Below are 14686 nucleotides of genomic sequence, written 5' to 3'. Positions count from 1 at the left end.
GATCATATCTTAATATGACTGCATATTTCCTTTGTGTTTGTTGGCTTTAACTTTCAGTTAATATTTTCTTTGCTTCTTCAAACCTAACGAGTTACAAGCACTCTGTACAACAAACCCATAATTAATACAAGGCCGGCCGGAGTGGCCGAGCTGTTCTAGGCGCTACAGTCTGGAACTGCGCGACCGCTACGATCGCAGGTTCGAATCCTGCCTCGGGCATGGATGTGTGTGATGTCCTTAGGTTAGTTAGGTTTAAGTAGTTCTAAGTTCTAGGGGACTGATGACCTCAGATGTTAAGTCCCATACTGCTCAGAGCCATTTGAACCATTTCAATTAATACAATATGAATAAAGCGCCAATTCCCAATATGATTTGGCAACCGAGATAAATACACTACTGGCCATTAAAATTGCTACACCACGAAGATGGCGTGCTACAGACGCGAAATTAAACCGACAGGAAGAAGATGCTGTGATATGCAAATGATCACCTTTTCAGAGCATTCACACAAGGCTGGCGCCGGTAGCGACACCTACAACTTGCTGGCATGAGGAAAGTTTCCAACCGATTTCTCATACACAAACAGCAGCTGACCGGCGTTGCCTGGTGAAACGTTGTTCTGATGCCTCGTGTAAGGAGGAGAAATGCGTACCATCACGTTTCCGACTTTGATAAAGGTCGGATTCTAGCCTATCGCGATTCCGTTTTATCGTATCGCGACAATGCTGCTTGCGTTGCTCGGGATCGAATGACTGTTAGCAGAATATGGAATTGGTGGGTTCAGGAGCGCAATACGGAACGCCGTGCTGGATCCCAACGGCCTCCTATCACTAGCAGTCGAGATGAGAGGCATCTTATCCTCATGGCTGTAACGGATCGTGCAGCCACGTCTCAATCGTTGAGTCAACAGATGGGGACGTTCGCAAGACAACAACCATCTGCACGAACAGTTCGACGACGTTTGCTGCGGCATGGACTATCAGTTCGGAGACCATGGCTGCGCTTACCCTTGACGCTACATCACAGACAGGAGCGCCTGCGACGGTGTACTCAACGACGAACCTGGGTGCACGAATGGCAAAACGTCATTTTATTCGGATGAATCCAGGTTCTGTTTACAGCATCATGATGGTCGCATCCGTGTTTGGCGACATCTCGGTAAACGCACATTGGAAGCGCGTATCCGTCATCGCCATACTGGCGTATCACTAGGCGTGATGGTATGGTGTGCCACTGGTTACACGTCTCGGTCACCTCTTGTTCGCATTGACGACCCTTTGAACAGTGGACGTTACATTTCAGATGTGTTACGACCCGTGGCTCTACCCTTCATTCGATCCCTGCGAATACCCACATTCCAGCGGGATAATGCACGACCGCATGTTGCAGGTCCTGTACGGGCCTTTCTGGATACAGAAAATGTTGGACTGCTGCCCTGGCCAGCACCTTCTTCAGATCTCTCACCAACTGAAAACGTCTGGGCAATGGTGATCAAGCAACTGACTCGTCACATTACGCCAGTCACTTACTCTTGATGAATTGTGGTATCTTGTTGAAGCTGCATGGGCAGTAGTACCTGTACACGCCATCCATACTCTGTTTCACTCAATGCCTAGGCGTATCAAGGCCGTTATTACGGCCAGAGGTGGTTGTTCTGTGTGCTGATTTCTCAGGATCTATGTACCGAAATTGCGTGAAAATGTAATCACATATCAGTTCTAGTATAATATATTTGTCCAATGAATACCCGTTTATCATCTGCATTTCTTCTCGGTGTAGTAATTTTAATGGCCAGTAGTGTAAAAAATATCGAGTTATCCCTGACAGGATAGATTTCACAGATCTTCAGTGACTGTTTAATTATTTTTGTCATTTCGTATATGGTCTCAGGCTGAATGAAGTGCACTGCAAACTTTTTCGTCACAATAAAGACTGCGGAAGTCACTGCTACTTTAAGTTGGAAACGTTGCGTCTGTAGTCAACGATACTAGTCACTAGAACCTGACCCATTTGAAGCTTTGTAAGAGCCTTCGTAGAGAAATAGTAATTTACTTGAAATATAAGAGGCTATCACAAACGTTCCTTTAGAGGGTGCTGCTGTAGCATATATGCAACGTACCATCACTCCTATGCGATTATATAATGGCCGACATGTGGGCAGGAGGACAGTGTGGCATTTGTAACTTTCCGATGTGCGTGCGGTAAATCCGGCAAAATGCAACCACAAAGGGCCAATGTGCTGTTATTCTTTTCTTGGCTGCCGAAGAACAAACACCGGTTGACAGAATGAAGAATATATGTGGGGTAGTATGTGTGTCGAAAACCACTGTTGTGGAATGGTGCGCGAAGTTCCACGCTCGTAGCAGTTCGACACTAGACGCCAGTTGATCTGGGAGGCCAGCATCATCATTATGGATAACACCAAGCGTTTGGTTGATGATGCGATTAGGGTGGAATTCAATGTCGACAATGCATCGGTATCATCCATCGTGTCCTCGTACCAACAACTTCAAGAGCCAGCATTCAGCTGGAACGTTGATGCTCCCTTTGTTCTTTGATCAGCAGGGTCCATTGCTTATTAATTTCAAGGAGTCTGGTGTGTCCGTCACTAGGAACCAATACTGCACAATGCTGGAGAAAGTACGACTTGAAATTATGGTGAAACAGTCGGGAAAACCGCGACTAAGGGTTCTGCTGCTTCACGATATGACAAATGTTGTAACGCAAAGGTTACGCCAACTCAAGTGCGAGAAACTGGAGCATCCGCCCTATGGTCCTGATCTCTACCCACACGATTATCACGCCTTCAGTCTAAAAACAGGCCCTGAAGGATCGACGATAGCGGTCGTACGCGGATGTGCAGCATGCACTTAAGGACTTCTTCACTCATCAGGACACGCTGTTTTACCAAACGGGGATCTTCAACTTGATGTGTCAGTGAGATGATTACCTAAATTCTAACAGCGATTTTACCTGATTGGTATACGGATTCTGAAAGGAAACTTCTTGACGGATTCTGAAAGGAAACTTCTTGATCGCCTATTATATCAAGTATTTGCACAGTTGAACTCATGAGAAATTGATCTGAATATAGTGTTGGAGAGACACCATTGCTGCCGAATCGGGGAATGAAATAGAATGGAATTTCGTCACTTGTGGTACTGGCCATTAGCGTGGTAGTACAGTGCAAGATTAGTAATCCAAGTTATAACATAAAGCGTGACTGCAGTGAGTCGTGTGTCCCTGTCGTATGAGACATTCCATCTTCGAGGATGTGTAGGCACTAGACTTTTCATATGCAACAGTATCACGGGTGTACCATAACTCGATTCCGGACACAGTCCCTGCTGTGTATAATACATCTCACTGGACGGGTCGGTGTCGACTGTTGTTGATTGCAACATTGGATGATGGGCCACTAGTAAAGCGCAGATTAAATGATGGGCAACCACAGCCACTGACCGTGCTCTTCTACCTTATTTTAAGAGGCGTTGCTACTGCACCACATCGTCCACTACTGACCCACACACGCTCATAGGGGTGTCTCTGCAAATACGTGACTGACTAGAGAAATATTTGACTAACAGAACCCATTACGGCCGATGTCCCACACAAAAGAAAGTGAAATCGGGTGTGCCCTTAAGGAAGCGTGGTAAGACCCTAATGTTTTCACCATACGTACACTGTCAGATAGGATCATCAGCTCTATGAGACTGTTCGTTGACGACACTATTGTGTACAGTAAATTATCATCGTTTCACGATAGTAGGGATCTGCAGAAAGATTTGAACAAAATTTCCACTTTGTGTGATGAATGGCAGCTTTCTTTAAATGTGGATGAATGAAAGACAGTTCCTATTGCCCAAAGAAATAACCCAAAAATAAAAGGCCGATTACAAGATACGTTGTGAACATCTGAAGCAAGTCACATCGTAAATTTAGGGGTAATAGTAAGAAGTAATACAGAATTAGATTTGCCAGGTCTAAAAATAGAAAAACCAGATTTGGCTTTTTATTTAGCCTGACGTTTTGCATTAGAAGTCGGACTACCTACACTACCGTTTGTGAAAAGTGCAACACCGAGAAGGAATTACTCAAATGGCGCCACACTTGGTGGAAGTGGTGCCGGATGTGCAAGAAATATGTGATACGTTTTGCAGCGAGATGGGGTACACGTAGGCCGAGCAGAGCCCTCTCGTGTCGGTCCGACAGGGGCGGTGTTGCGCCTAGTGTAGTCGGTGCAGAGCTGTCACACACGGTGGAAACAATACAGCGAGAGCCTCGTCTCCGTCAATGGGAGCCATAATCATCGGGCTTCGGGAAACAGGATTGTCATACCGTGACATTTCGGCTCGCACAGAGCATGCTGCTACGACAGTAATGCGTATTTGGAAGCAGTGGGTAGAGGAAGGTCGTACGCAGCGACGAACGGTAACTGCACCAGGGAACATGACCACAGCACGGGATGACCGTCATCTTGTCCGTATGGCGATTACGGACCGTACAGCGTCATCCAAAGTGTTGGCACTGCAACAGGTGTGAACTTTTCTGCATCGACGGTTCGTCTCCGTCTGCTGCAGGTTGGACTGGTTGCACGCATGTCGTTACGTCGGCTTCCATTGTCCAGAAACCACAAACTCCTCCGACTGCAACTGGAACGTGAACACCGCCACTGTGGTCCTGAGTGGCAATATGTAATCTTTTCGGATGAGTCCAGCTTCCACGTGTCCTACAGTGATGGCCGCATACGTATCCGGTGATACCGTGGTGAGCGCAACTTGGAGGGCTGCATTGTGGAGCGGCATAGCGGACCAACACCAGGTGTGATGGTTTGGGGCGCCATTGGTTACAACAACCGATCTCGCGTCGTACGTATTGCGGGCACTTTGGACACTAACCGGTACCTAACGGAGGTTGTGGAGCCTGAGGTACTCCCCCTGATTCAGGCATCTCCACAGGCCACATTTCAACAGGACAATGCCCAGCCACATATTGCGAGGAATGTACCTTCGAAGAGCGACGTGTACCATTGCTTCCCTGCCTTCACGTTCGCCAGACATATCGCGCATCTACCATGTCTGGGATATGGTTGGTCGGCACTTGGTGCGTCACGGTCCTCCAGTAACTGGTGTCACGGATTTGTGGGCTCAGATAAAAACTGCGGAGGGAAACCCCTCAGGAACGCATTCAGAACCTTATTGATTCAATGCCACGGTGTATAGCAGCTCTAATTGCAGCGCATGGTGGCTCAAAAATGGCTCAAATGGCTCTGAGCACTATGGGACTTAACTTCTAAGGTCATCAGTCCACTAGAACTTAGAACTACTTAAGTCAACTATCCTAAATACATCACACACATCCATGCCCGAGGCAGGATTTGAACCTGCGACCGTAGCGGTCGAGCAGTTCCAGACTAAAACGCTTAGAACCGCTCGGCCACTCTGGCCGGCCGTTTATTAATAATCAGTAACTGTCGGTTCTTTTGTGTGCTCAACCTTCAAAAAGAACCAGATCAGTAAAAAGTCTTACAATTTGTCGATTATGGTACCAGCTAAGTGCTGAGTCTCCTAGTTGCTGAGAATTCTCTGTAAGAGAAACTTAAACCAAAATAAAATGAGTTCTTCATTAATAAAAGTAAACAATTATCTATTCTTCTGGGAAATTATTCGATGACATATTCAGTACCTCTGATCACATCTACTAAACTCAAAGAAATAACAATAATAATCTTTAGTTAAGTATTAATATTTCTCATTTGAATCCATTTGATCCAGAACGTTAGTTTTCTTGCGATTCACTTTGTGGAGCTATTGACAGGTTAATTTTAAATTACACAAAAATCATCATATTTATGATTGTGTCGGTTTGCAGTTTATTGGACTCCTTTGTTGACTGCGAGTTTAGGAAAGAGAACACCCCATCTACTTTGGCCTTACGGCCTGAACTGCAAAACAGTAGACTGCCAGTTTCAAAAATTACGAAGGGAAGTCTTCGTTATATTGTGATTTAAGATAAACTGGCCACTTTTCATACACCAAAACTTTTAAAATCTGGGTCTCCTTTTTTGCGTGAATTTCGTAACATTCTACCACTGATCAAAGAATTTTCTGTCGTCCAACTTTTTGTCCGCCTCGGTAGCGTCGTTCCAGCTTTGCGTGTCGGACGAGTAGATTCTACCTGTTCCCGCCTCTATCGTAGAGCTGCGAGAGCTTCCTTGTTTGTCCTCAGTATCGTGAGAGTCGTTGTGGGCGTCACACCATTGTTTCTCAGCGCCTCGTGTTTGTGGCTTGTGCATACGATCGTGATAACTACAGGACAGGTTCAAGCAGCTTACTTGGATTCTGAATCCGAAGTGTTTTATGTAAAGTTTCTGTACCTGCTTCAGATTGACAGGCTCCTTTTGAGGATAAGTCCCTTTCACTCATTGCAGTGGCTGTAACAATAAGGTTCTCCTGGCGAAAACGGAGATGAAATATAGGAATGTTACGGTGTTTAAGCTCCGCCAAAGTTGTTGACAGTTTCCTCAAGACTGTTCTGCTTCCGTTTGCGGACATACGGAATATACGGTGGGAATGCTGATGCGTTCAGCACGATTTACTAGTCTATAATGAATTTCGATCCGTGGGCATAATGATCAACCGTAATATCCACTCCCATTTACAGTTGTATGGATATCAGATACATATAATTCACGCAGGACGAAAAGTAACCTGTTTTGTATGTAATGAAAGTGGACAACTCCGCACAAATTGCCCTCGTCGTATCACTGTCTTAAAATCCATTTATGAACATCGTAAAAGCGTCAGGTATTTTCCAATCTTTTTACTGGTATTCAAGCATTTGTCGTAGCGAATGGACAACTTACTCTCTAGATCACCATCCGACGGGGCTTACCACAGAGAAGTCCCCTCGCCATATTTCTTCAGTCTTGTCCCTAGAACCTCTGCTTCGCCGTATTGGCAATCAATTAGGTGACTGGAAGATATTAGGAGAAACCTTCTCAGCACGAACGTATGGGGATGATGTGGTATTGCTACGTCATATCGACGACGTATCCTTGGTCAGGGACATAATGGATTCCTTTTGTTCTGTCTCTGGGGCCCCATTAATGAACGGAAACCTATCCTGTTACCACTGCGGGGTTTTCATCAAGTTTTTTTTGTCATGGCCTGTGGCCCATAGATCTTTGGGCTGCATTTGGCGATAGGTGGCGAATCGAATTCAAGTGTCAATTCCCTTAGTCTTCTTCACGAAACGCGGAGATTCCTACATTTTCAGCAAAGTGTACTATGTTGCACAAATATTCCCGCTCCCAGAGAAGATGGCACGAAAATGGATGGAACTGTCGTCGTTTCCTCTGGAAAAGTCATTTTTCGATTTCGATATGAAGTGGTTGCGAAGTCCCGTCCCAATATCAGAGAGAACGCTTCAACATTGTTTACACCGTGTACTCATTCTATTAGATCTCGCTGATTTTCGTGTCTACGACCGGCCAGTCTGCCTCTCCCTGCCGATGTTGGCCGGATCGAATCTAAATTGAGACACATACGTGAATTTTATGTTATAATAAGTTTTCTGGGAGTCGACATTTCATCATTAACACGCCTTACAACTAGATTTTAGCTTTTTCGAGGAGTACAACAATCCTTCTCCCCAGTTGAAATGGCCACGCCATTAATATCATGGAAGAAGTATGGTTTCACGTTAGTGTCTTCCTGTTCTCCCGATGAGTCACTTCACCGTGGTATAGGGTCACTCACAATCTTATCCCGACTAACGAACGCCTCCATTGCATTTGTCTATGCGACGCGTATCATCAGCCTGATACATTACCCAAAAGACTTCTCTTGTGGACGAGAACGCTGGCACTGAATCCGCCGCCATCTGACCTTCCTTAACAAATCAACTGAAGCTGCCTTCTCGGTTGAACTTCTTCAGAGTACAGACTTCTCCGTTTTCCCCCGGACGAAGACTACTTCGATCGTATGGCTTCCCTGACACTATGCCCACTATGTAGTCGCGTGTGATAACCGTACGAACCCCGTGTTTTTCGCCAAGATATGATGAACGATCACTGGACGTGGCAGAGGCTCTCATGTTTTCACGCTTTATTTGAAAATCGTCAAGGAAATGGATAGCTTTTTTCTTATTTTTCTTAAGCCTTCCTAAAGAAAAAAATGCTTTCTTGTGAATTCCACAACTGTGGAATTTATCTCTATCAATAACTACATAAAGAAAAAAATATAAAAATAAACAATGAAATACAAAAGCCAAACTAGTACCATTTCCATGTGAGGTGACAGACGCGGGGGAGGGGAAAGGGAGTCAGATATTTACTCTGCTAGAGTACTGGATTTTCTCAGTCCTTACGTACGTATCATCATAAACGACGTTCCACAGTTGGAATGACTGTATGGGCGCATCCAGAAAACCAATAAAAACTACGTTTTTTCTAGTCAAAAATCTACAATTTCTACTTCTTGTCCCCATTTTCCAACGTAAGTCAATGTCGTCCACTAAACGTGCTGTAATTCGCTGTTAAATTAATATCTCAGGGGTTTTAAGCCGTCTTTAGAACTCGTGTACATGAAATTTATTTGCAGCTGCGAATATGGGCAACCATCGGCTGTTCGAGTATAATGGAATGAGCACAATTAAAATTTGTGACCGACCGGGATTCCACTCTAGATTTTCCGCTTGTCGCGAGCGGTCACCTTACCATTAGGCTATCCGAGCACAGCTCACGGACACACTTAAACTTCTGTGTGTCTACAACCTGCACTCGCACATCCATTATGTATATTCCTGACAAGTACTATGCAATGTTCCTTTCGATATGCATGTGTTTTCCGGCTGGTAGGCCCACCAGCCCCCATCGTTAACCCAATGGGTTGATTCGATTTTCAACGAACCCTCTTCCCTGTGTTCTGGAAGATGCTCAGCTAATCGGACGAGTTTTCTTTTTTTACTTTTGCTGTAGTAAGTTTGACTGTTCGATTATATTTTGTCCCATTTATTTCTGTGCGTTACAGTTTCTGTGAGTTATTGTTGTCTTTATTCCGTTTGAGCTAATATATACCCATTTTTAGAGTTGAAATTTTGATACTTGCTGCATTGTTCGCTTTAGGTGTCGGGGTGGACATCTTTGACTACGGCAAGGACAAAATCGACATAATGAGCAGGCTGTTCCGCTACGGAGAACGCGCCTGCGAGCGGCTGATGGAGGAGGAGGCAGTACAACGGCTGCTCAAGTCGAAGACGGAGCATTTCGACCTACTGATCAATGAGCTGTTCTTCAACGACTGCTTCCTGGTGCTGGCCCACAAGTTCCAGGTGCCCATCGTGGGGCTGTGCCCATTAGAGGGCGCGCCGTGGATGGACGACATGGTGGGCAACCCGACACCCCTGGCCTACCTGCCCAACATCTTCCTGGACTACGGCCGGCTCGACTCGCTGCTGGACCGCGCTGGCAACGCCGCCTTCAGCCTGCTGACCAAGCTGTACCGGCGCTACGTCTACCTGCCCAGGGTGGACGCCATTGTGCGACGCCATGTTCCGGACGCTCCCAGCATCGCCCAGCTGGAGCAGACCACGGCGCTCGTGCTGCTCAACTCGCACGTCGCCTTCAACGTGCCGAGGCCGATGGTCCCCGGAGTCGTCACTTACGGAGGAATGCAGCTGAAGCCTCCCAAGAAACTACCACAGGTAATTCTCCTTCCACAAATCAACTGCAGTCAACGATTTTCTCTGCTTTTCTTCAGTTGAAACTTCAGGGCTGAGAGGCCGTGGTCTATGTACAAAATTTCCACCTGACGTTTCGTCTCCATCTGCGGGAGACATCTTCTGAGGTCATCCGGCTACTGCCACTGAGGCTCCAGGTACTCTCGCATTTATAGAGCGCATAGAGGGCACCACCATTCGTCACCTGATGCCGACGGTATGCCTGTCATTGGAAGGCGTCGTCATACTCGATTAAGAGTAGTCGATTGTCATACTGCTGGCGCAACGTCGACATCCATATTTTGTCCAACTTTAAAACTTCTTTTCTATTAAACTTGTTATGGTGTTTGTGAATTTATATTGCTTCTCTATACATGATAATGGGATGTTCGTGCTAGAACGCTTATCTCATTAAATTTAGTTTCGTGATTCCCATCTCGAAAAACATGCTCAGCTACGGCCGATTTTTCGATGTGCCCTAAGCGACAGTTTCTTTTATGTTCGGGTAAGCGGGTGTTTACACTTCTTTTCGTTGTTCCAATATATACTTGTCCACAACTGCATGTACGAGGGCAGTTCAATAAGTAATGCAACACATTTTTTTTCTCGGCCAATTTTGGTTGAAAAAACCAGAAATTTCTTGTGGAATATTTTCAAACATTCCCGCTTCATCTTGTATAGTTTCATTGACTTCCGACAGGTGGCAGCGCTGTACGGAGCTGTTAAAATGGCGTCTGTAACTGATGTGCGTTGCAAACAACGGGCAGTGATCGAGTTTCTTTTGGCGGACAACCAGAGCATCTCAGATATTCATAGGCGCTTGCAGAATGTCTACGGTGATGTGGCAGTGGACAAAAGCACGGTGAGTCGTTGGGCAAAGCGTGTGTCATCATCGCCGCAAGGTCAAGCAAGACTGTCTGATCTCCCGCGTGCGGGCCGGCCGTGCACAGCTGTGACTCCTGCAATGGCGGAGCGTGCAAACACACTCGTTCGAGATGATCGACGGATCACCATCAAACAACTCAGTGCTCAACTTGACATCTCTGCTGTCACAATTGTTCACAAAAATCTGAATGAACTTCTCCTTCTTCATGACAACGCAAGACCTCACACAAGTCTTCGCACCCAAGAGGAGCTCACAAAACTTCAGTGGACTGTTCTTCCTCATGCACCCTACAGCCCCGATCTCGCACCGTCGGATTTCCATACGTTTGGCCCAATGAAGGATGCAATCCGTGGGAGGCACTACGCGGATGATGAAGAAGTTATTGATGCAGTACGACGTTGGCTCCGACATCGACCAGTGGAATGGTACCGTGCAGGCATACAGGCCCTCATTTCAAGGTACCGTAAGGCCGTAGCATTGAATGGAGATTACGTTGAAAAATAGTGTTGTGTAGCTAAAAGATTGGGGAATAACCTGGCGTATTTCAATGCTGAATAAAACAACCCCTGTTTCAGAAAAAAAATGTGTTGCATTACTTATTGAACTGCCCTCGTATATTAATAGCTTCCAAAATTACAAAGAATATATGAACTGCAGCCGTAATGCGTGCTCCTTTAATCTGTCTGCAAGAATGGGTACCGCACTTTAGTGTCTTGAACTATCACAAATGTCGATACACGGATTCTGCCGTGTTCGATAGAGCATGTACACGTCGTAACGACGTCACGCCTGACTTTACCTGGGTGCACCCAGACTCACCCGAGAGGTGGCGGAGACTCTCGGGCATGAACCCCGGACCTGGATCTGGATGGCGGCGGTTCAGCGGTATGTGGAAGAGCGGCCTCACGGCAGAAAGCAAGACAATGACAGGAGACTGTCCGGATGGCCGGTACTTATACTGACAAAACGTTTGGCCATATATTCGAGGGTTCCCAGTTACTGCAAGAGCCTGATTAGCAAACAGCAGGAAGCCGGCGAAAAAATGTTGTAGCTTGGAGTCGGTGAATAGCTGTAAGTAGCTTCCTTATGGCGCCAAACACACCTGGCTGGGAATTTATTCTTGAAATTCAACTTAACTGTAACAAGTACAGATGTACTACCTAAAGCAGCATATTTGTGCTGGACCAGCACTCAAACATGGATGATCGCTAATCACCATCTTGCCACTTACGCTATACTAGCACGTGCCTCGGCACCTACTACAGTTAAGTTGGTTTCGTGAATAAGTTTCAATATTTCAAATTGTCATTCACCATCGAATATGTATATTTATATTTACTTGGCAAACACAGACCTTCGACAAAAATCGCAATGATTATGACTTGTCGACTCTAAAAACATGCACAGGAATCACGAGATGTGCGAGTGTGGATAAATGAATTAATAATCTGTGAGAAGAAATTGATTGATGTGTGACGTATGAAAGTCTAGATCGGTCCAGGGAGCATGCTCGGATAGCCTAAGTGGTAAACTGACCAATCGCGGTAAGTGCAATATCTGGTATTGAGTCCCGGTCTAGGAGAAATTTTCATACACCGCTTTAGGTCGTTCACCTGTACCTATTACAGTTAAGTTAAATTCCAGGAATAAATTTCTATATTTGAAACTGTAGTAGATCATCAAATGTAAATAATGTATTTATACAGAATGAGATTTTCACTCTGCGGCGGAGTGTGTGCTGATATGAAACTTCCTGGCAGATTAAAACTGTGTGCCGGACCGAGACTCGAACTCGGGACCTTTGCCTTTCGCGGGCAAGTGCTCCACCATCTGAGCTACCCAAGCACAACTCACGCCCCCGTCCTCACAGCTGTACTTCTGCCAGTATCTCGTCTCCTACCCTCCCACCTTCCTAATTTTACAGAAGCTTTCCTGAGAACCTAGTTCTGCAAGTCAGAAAGAACGGACATCACACATTCATATAACGTATGACTGTGCCGCTTCGTTTCATAATACGAGATCAGCTTCTCGATCACGTATAGATTGTAATAGCGAGTTGCAGTATTGACGTCAAGCCACAGTAGCTGAGCTTGTAAGCTGATGCATTACCATTAATTTGTAACGATTGAGTTTGAGTTTCCGTACAGCTCTGTGAGCAAATCCTACTAGCGCGTTTGCTGTATTGCCTTATAACGCCGCTCCTAACTTATCTACTTCTGCAAAAGCTTATACCCCACCTGCCAGAGTGCAAAGAACTTGACGGAGCATCTCTGGTTGAGTCTGTCTCCCCCAACACTGTTCTGCTTGCTGCGCCGAAGCTGGCCACATTTCGCAAACAGCTAAAGACATTGTTGGCCGCCGTCAGCCGTTTCCAGCTTGCTGCCTCGGGGTATAGCAGTGGTGGAAAATCTGGCGCGTCGCATGGGACACCTCAGGTGTCGCTTGTTTCGCTTAACGGCGCTGTTACCGAGCGACGTTACAATGTACCAGACGCGTGGTAACTGCGCTTACCACACGTTCGCATCGCTCGAGGCGGAGACTGGGAACTGGTCATCTGGTTTCGCCCATTCACCTTGTGAGTGGAGCGGTCACCGCCTCTTTAGCTGGGTCCGAGCAGACCCATGCGGGTAGGTGTTTACTAATTGACGGGAGCTCAAATGATGTTTAGCGCGTCTAGGGTTAGAAATAAGTCTTATGTGTGCCCAGTATGCCTGCCTCATCTGATACGAGGAGGAGTCTCTGCCTGCGGCTGTCGAAGGTACAGAGTGCATCATCTTCAAGTTGTGGCTCATGTCGGCACCTATGACGCCTGTCGCTTGAGCCCTGGGGCTATCCTTAGTTCTCATGGGAGGCTGGCGGTAATGGTGAAGACTGCTGGCCTCAATCGCAGCATGAAGCAAAGCTCACAGTTTCACAGTTGCTAGGGATCGTCTAGTGTGGAGCTGAATGGAAGTTCCAACCAGAGGCTGCAGATTTCAGCACCTGCGTTATGGGATGGAGATATGGGGATCTGCCCTTAATAGGTCAGGGATGCACTACACACAGGAAGCAGCTACTCGGGTAGCAGAATGCTGGTAGAGTGCTTATGTTTTTTTTTTTTTTTAAGACATAGGCAAAAATTTTAGGTCTCCTGGTAAACGCTATCCCGTCGGTATGCAGAGATCGATATCAGATGGTGTGCAAAGTAAAGACGCTTCGACTGACAAAATTTCAACAATAAACTGCAGAACATATGTGACACAGTTCTGGAACCTACTGTTCTCCGCGAATGTTTTCGCGCTCATATTCGTCTCGGAACCAAGCGCTACACGAGATCCGAAGCAGAGAGCTCCGAAATATTTAATTAGGCATGAGATGTCTTTCGAAAACACAAATTCGACGCCATAGAAGGAGAAAAGTTCATTTCCAGTCGACATATGTTGTGTCTATGAGGTCGAAATTGAGACTGACTATGAAGTTACCTGGACATGAGTAACTGGCGTAGGTGATCTCAAGGTAATGATCAGATGTTTGGATGGTTTTACCGGCCACCCGATTCCGCTGTAAGATTTGTAGAATCATTCAAAGACAGTCTATGCTCTGTAGTGCTGAAATATACCGATTACGCAAAATTACTAGGAGGCAACTTTAACCTGTCAAGTGTAGACTGGAAGTATATAAGCGCCTAGAACCACTCGGCCACAGCGGCCGGCTCTTATATCAACCGAGCGAGGTGGCGCAGTGGTAAAACACATCTGTAGGTATGATGATCCGTGGAAACGATACAAGATTTGAACATTTCCTGTAACAAAGTGTTTGAAGTCACGCTGTTACGTTCCGTTGCTGTGTGTTTCCACTCCATGATAAATGTGATTTGAAGAGAAGTAATAAAATGAGCTCTAACACGGAAAGTAAGCGTTTCCGGACACATGTCCACATAACATATTTTCTTTCTTTGTGTGTGAGGAATGTTTCCCGATACGGTCCGTGACCTTATTAATGAACGGTAGGAAAACTTTTCCAGTAGGTGACCGTTGTTGCTCTGGACTTCTGGATTCTTTTCTTCTTTGATGGAGGGCTCGATCAATTTCCTTGCCGGTA

At 46.0% G+C, this 14686-nt stretch overlaps 1 protein-coding gene across 1 annotated transcript in view; it reads left to right on the top strand.

The window, feature by feature from the left end:
• Positions 1-14686, top strand: part of LOC126418598 (UDP-glycosyltransferase UGT5-like) — a 130599-nt gene that overhangs the window by 56892 nt on the left and 59021 nt on the right. The window contains exon 3 of the mRNA XM_050085431.1: positions 9128-9705. Within this exon, the coding sequence (XP_049941388.1) occupies positions 9128-9705 (578 nt within the window). The remainder of the gene's footprint in view (positions 1-9127; positions 9706-14686) is intronic.

This window comes from Schistocerca serialis, chromosome 9 (assembly GCF_023864345.2).
Source record: "Schistocerca serialis cubense isolate TAMUIC-IGC-003099 chromosome 9, iqSchSeri2.2, whole genome shotgun sequence".
NCBI lineage: Eukaryota > Metazoa > Arthropoda > Insecta > Orthoptera > Acrididae > Schistocerca > Schistocerca serialis.
This window is presented reverse-complemented; position numbering and strand designations above follow the sequence as displayed.